Genomic DNA, 5,381 nt, shown 5'->3' on the forward strand with positions numbered 1-5,381 from the left:
CTTCGGTCCCTGAAGGGTGTGGGAGCCGCCACGGGGTCACCACCCAGCCATGGGTGACTCCTCATGGTGCCTTTGGTCCTGGGAGGTGTGGGAGCCACCACGGGGTCACCACCCAGCCATGGGTGGCTCCTCCGGGTGCCTTCAGTCCCTGAAGGGTGTGGGAGCCGCCACGGGGTCACCACCCAGCCATGGGTGACTCCTCATGGTGCCTTTGGTCCTGGGAGGTGTGGGAGCCACCACGGGGTCACCACCCAGCCATGGGTGACTCCTCATGGTGCCTTCGGTCCCTGGGGGGTGTGGGAGCCACCACGGGGTCACCACCCAGCCATGGGTGGCTCCTCTGGGTGCCTTCAGTCCCTGAAGGGTGTGGGAGCCACCACAGGGTCACCACCCAGCCATGGGTGACTCCTCCGGGTGCCTTCAGTCCCTGAAGGGTGTGGGAGCTGCCACGGGGTCACCACCCATCCATGGGTGGCTCCTCCGGGTACCTTCAGTCCCTGGGGGGTGTGGGAGCCACCACGGGGTCACCACCCAGCCATGGGTGACTCCTCCAGGTGCCTTCGGTCCCTGGGGGGTGTGGGAGCCACCACGGGGTCACCGCCCAGCCGTGGGTGCCTGGGATGGTGCCGGTGCCACGCTGGCTCCGCTCCCCCGGGATCCCTGGGGATGGAGTTGGTGCTGCCATCGCCGAGGATGAAGGTGCCACCCGCCCTCACGGGCGCCGTGCCCTCTGTGTGGCACCAGGGCCGGGGTTTTGGGGATGGGCTGATCCCAACTGAAGCCTCCCGGAGCTGGGAGAGCGGCCACGTCCCTGCGGTGGGAGACGAGGGACCATGCCGGGCGCCGCGAGAGTTTTGTGCCCAAAAATACAGGGATGAAGTTACCCAACCTAAAAACCTCCAGCATGATCCCACAGACGGGTCCCTCTCCGGCTCCACGGGAATGGGATGGAGGCCTAGACCCACTCCCAGCTCCAGGGAGTGGAAACTCGAACTATCCAGCGAGGATCCAAACCTTTTCCATGCCCTAATTCAGCTCCCTTTTCCCGTCGGCACCTGCACGGATACAATCAGCATTCCAGCTGATTTGGGAACTGCTTTGAGGATGAAAAAGCCTTTTCTGGGCAAAACGTGGGTTTTGGGGAAAACATCTGGATGCTGAGCCTCCGGATCCCGTGGCTTTGACCCCGTTCCCCAGGATTTGGTTGCTCCAGAGGCCGGTGGCACCGAGCCAAGAGAGATTCCACAGATTCCCAATTTATGGTGCTGCCAAGGCATGACCTCAGTGGGAACCTTCTCCAGGCACCCAATTAATTAATTAGCAGAGCTCCACAGGAGCCAGAAATGGAGCTGGAGCCGGCCTGGAGAAGGGAAGGCTCCAGGGAGAACTTGGAGCCCCTTCCAGGGCCTAAAGAGACTCCAGGAGAGCTGGAGAGGGACTTGGGATGAGGGATAGAGGGGTAGGACACAGGGAATGGCTTCCCATTTGCCAGAGGGTTAGATGGGATATCGGGAAGGAATTCTTGGCTGTGAGGGTGGGGAGGGGCTGGGATGGAATTCCCAGAGAAGCTGTGGAAGTGCCCAAGGCCGGGTTGGAGCAACCTGGGATAGCGGGAGGTGTCCCTGCCCATGGCAGGGGGTTGGAATTCCATGGTCCCTTCCAACCCAACCCATTCCATGCTTTGAAGGTCTCACCCCCCAGATCAGGCCAAGCACCTTCTGCCGACCTCGGCGACGTTCCTGTCATGCAACCGAGGCCTCCTTGAATTCCCAAACTCCTGCTCAAAACCAGCCACATCCCAAGCTCCCGAAACATTTCTGTGGGGTCTTTTTTTTTTTGGGGGGAGAAAACCACACCCAGGGGACACAACCACGCCGAGGTCCCCCTCGGGCCACCCCAAACCCCCCTGGGATGACTCTGTGTGGCTGTTCACAAACAACAGGCTCCGTGTGGGAATAAAAATCCATTTAATTTCCATAAACTCTGCAGTGAGGAGACCAAGACACGGAGAAACCTCCACCCCTCCGGCTGACACGGGGCAGCTCCGAGGAGCTCATCTCATTCCTCCCCCCTCCCTTCAGTCGTTGGCTTAAACCGGCTCAAATTTCATCCAGGTCGGGCCAAGAGCTGCCAAATTCTTCTCTTGAGGCCTCCAGAATTCCAAGGTGGCTCTCCCTGCTCCAACCTCAACTCCCCAGACGTGTCGTCCAGCCCCAACCACCCCACAAAACCTCAACGGGAAGGAACAGCCCGTTCCCGGAGCCTTCGGCTCCGCGGGGATGCCGGGATGAGGTACCTGGTTCGGCAGCTGTCCGTGGTCCAGGTGTTGCCAGCCGTGGTGGGAATGGTGGTGGTGACCTTTTCCAGGGAGCTGCAGCTTCTTGGATGCCACTCAAGCGTCCCTTTCCCAATCCAATGCACGGAGTTGCCTTCAACCGGCCCCAAACCATCCTGGCTTTTGTTTCAGCAGTGGGAAGGGCATCACCAACCTCTTCCAGGGTGGAATATTTGCCCTACAGCACCTTGGGAGTGGTCCCTGTCCAGCTGGCTGGGCCCTGCTCCGAGATATTATCCCCAATAATCCCGGTGACACCAAGAAGGTGCCCCTTCTTCCCATGGGATTGGGGCGACCGGGGAATTTTGGGGGGGGCACTCACCCCCCCTTCTGGCAGCACCAGCGACCAGGGGTGTAAAAAATAGCACCTCCTCACCACGCTGAGGCGAGGGACAACCCCGGAACGCGAGCCGGCGCCCGGCAATCCCCGAAACTGCGACCCACAGCCTCCTGATCCCCAGGAGGAATCCTGGCGGGGACGGGCGGCACCTCCGGATAACGGGGCGTTCCCAGCCCCGTGGCCAAGTGGGGGCGGTCGGTAGCCCAGATGTGGGCAGCGGTAGCCCCCGGCCTAGGCGGGGGGGCTGCGGCCGCGGCGCAGCCGCTGGGCCGTGGAGATGAGGGAGCGGAGCTGCAGCAGCTTCAGCGGCCCCACTTCCCGGGGGTCCTGCCCCTCCAGCCACCGCAGCGCTGTCTCCAGGCCCTGGATGGCTTCCCGAGCCGTGGGAAGCAACGGGTCTCCTCCTTCCCCGTCGCCTCTGCCGCCGGCTGCTTCCTCCTCCTCCTCGTCTTCCTCCGCGCCTTCCTCGTCCGCATCCTCTTCTCCGTCCTCCTCATCCTCCTCCGCGCCCGGAGCGGCGTCATCCAAGTGCAGCCAGTCGGACACTTCCTCGGGAGCCAAGCGCTTGAAGGCCAGCGCTGCCAGGTGGGTCAGGTCGCTGAAGACTTTGCTGTCCCCTCCTCCTCCTTCCTGCCCCGCTCCTGGGGGTTCTCCGCGCTCCTCCTCGCCGGGATGCGGCTCGAAGGCCGCGCGCAGCCCCAGGAGCCAGCACTTCTCGATGGATCCCGGCGGGATGAGATCCCAGGAGAGCCCGGCGAGGTACAGCATGTCCTTGAGGAGGAAGGACCTCACGAAGTCGCCGGGGCCGCCGGGGCCGCCGCAGGACACGGCCAAGCGCAGCAACTCCCGCTTGTAGAGCTGCTTGAAGGCCGACACCACGCCCTGCTCCAGTGGCGCCGGGATCCGGCCTCCCGCTCCGGCAGAGCCGCTCCCGGCGGGAGCCTTGGAGAGGAAGAGCGCGCGGATGGACCCGTCGGGCGTCTGCAGAGGCGGAGAATCCTCCCGGCCCGAGCCGCAGCGGGCCGGCGCCGAGCTGAGCAGCAGCACGGCCTTCTGCTGGAGGCAGCTCCGCCGCAGGTACCGCTTGACCCCCGGCACGAAGTCCTCGAAGAACCACGCCCGGAGCAGCGCCGGCGCCAGCGCGGCCTCGCGGCTGTAGCGGTAACACGCCGGGAACTTTTCCTGGTTGTGATGCCGGAGGCTGGCGGGATCCCGGAGCCCCCTGACCACCAACGGCTTGAGCTTGTGGGCACCGGTCAAGTTGGCGGCCAGCAGCACCGTGACGCGCTCGCCGCGCCGCCGCGGCCGCGCCGATCCCGCCGGGACGCCGCCGGGGAGAAGCTTCCAGAAGAGCCGGGTGACGTTGGCGTTGTAGATCTGCTCGTCGCCGTAGCCGCTGGCGTCAGGTATCGCCTCAGCGCGGGCGGCCGGGGCGCGCTCGGGCTCAGCGGCCACGCCGCCCTCGCCGTAGATGCGCTGGCTGGAGATGCCGTGGCGCTTCTGCCAGCGCCAGAACCAGCCATGGCTCGCCTTGAAGGTACATTCCGGCCCGTAGATCTGCCGGGCGAAGGCTTCCGCCTGCGCCTGGATGAGGGGCCCGGAGAGCGGGATGCCGTGCTGGCGCAGCGCCAGGAACCAGGCGTAGACGGCGCGGTCGATCTCCTCCTCGTTGGCCAAGCGCATCTTCTTGCGCTGGGTGCCCACCTCGCCCCCGAGCTGCTCCAGGAACCAGCGCAGCTTCGCCTCGTCCTTCAGCCACCCCCGGAGGGTGCCCCCCGGCACCCCGAAGGCCCGGCACACCGACGCCTGGCGCTCGCCCTTCTTCACCCGCTCGATGGCCTGGAGCTTGTCCTTGATGGAGTAGGCGCGGCGAAGCGACATCTTCGCCGACACCCCCCCGGGGGATGCGCTGCTGCCTCCTCCTCCTCCCCGCCGCCCTCCTGCCATTCCCCCGCCCTCCTCCGGCTCCCCCCCGGGCATGGAGCGGCCGCCGCGTCCATGGGAATGGGGGGCGCGTTATAACCGGGGAGGGACGCGGGGATGGGGCGCCTTTGTCCCCGCTCCGCTCCCCCGCATGCGCTGCCTCCCCCCCCCGCCATACCCACCGAGCAGCTCCGCTCACCCCCCCCTATTTCTTTGCCGAGTTGGTTTCGTCCTCGTAGCCCCGCCAGCGCCCGCGGGCTGTACCACTCTCCGAAAAGGGGGGTGCGAAACGCATCGCTGTAACCCCCCCCCCCCCCGCGCCGCGTGCCCCCCTCAAGGGCTGTTCCACCGAGCGGGGGGAGACAGCGCGCCTCAGGCGCAGCGCGGAGCCTCCCCCTTTTCCCGTTCCCTTCCAAAACATGAGGAACATCCCGGGAGAAGCAGGGAAGCCGTGTGTGTGTCTGTGTATGTAGGGGGGGTGTGAGGTGAAGCGAGGCGGCGCACCCCCATTTTCCGCGGAGTGGTACAACCCGCCGGCGCCCCAGCGGCGCGAGGACGAATCCAACTCGGCAAAGAGAAGGGGGGGGACTGCGCAACCTACCGTCTACCAGAAGGGGGTCTGCGCGCATTCCGCTTGCCCCGCGGGGATAGTCCACATATTCATTTCCACGTGGAGTGGGATAATCCCAGAAATATGTGTTCAGCGCGCTGTCTCCCCTCTCTGAACCCCCTTTTCCCCCCCTCCACATGGTACGCGCCGCCCCCATAACCCTCCGCGCGGCG

General features: G+C 65.4%; 1 protein-coding gene across 1 annotated transcript; it reads right to left on the reverse strand.

Moving 5' to 3' along the window:
* Nucleotides 1-1,950: 1,950 nt before the first annotated feature.
* Nucleotides 1,951-4,592, reverse strand: LOC116789506 (tigger transposable element-derived protein 5-like). Its single transcript, XM_032693407.1, has one exon. The coding sequence runs from the start codon at nt 4,554-4,556 to the stop codon at nt 2,907-2,909; it is 1,650 nt and encodes a 549-aa protein (XP_032549298.1). The 5' UTR covers nt 4,557-4,592; the 3' UTR covers nt 1,951-2,906.
* Nucleotides 4,593-5,381: the final 789 nt, after the last annotated feature.

The sequence above is a fragment of the Chiroxiphia lanceolata genome, chromosome 1, assembly GCF_009829145.1.
Source record: "Chiroxiphia lanceolata isolate bChiLan1 chromosome 1, bChiLan1.pri, whole genome shotgun sequence".
Taxonomy (NCBI): domain Eukaryota; kingdom Metazoa; phylum Chordata; class Aves; order Passeriformes; family Pipridae; genus Chiroxiphia; species Chiroxiphia lanceolata.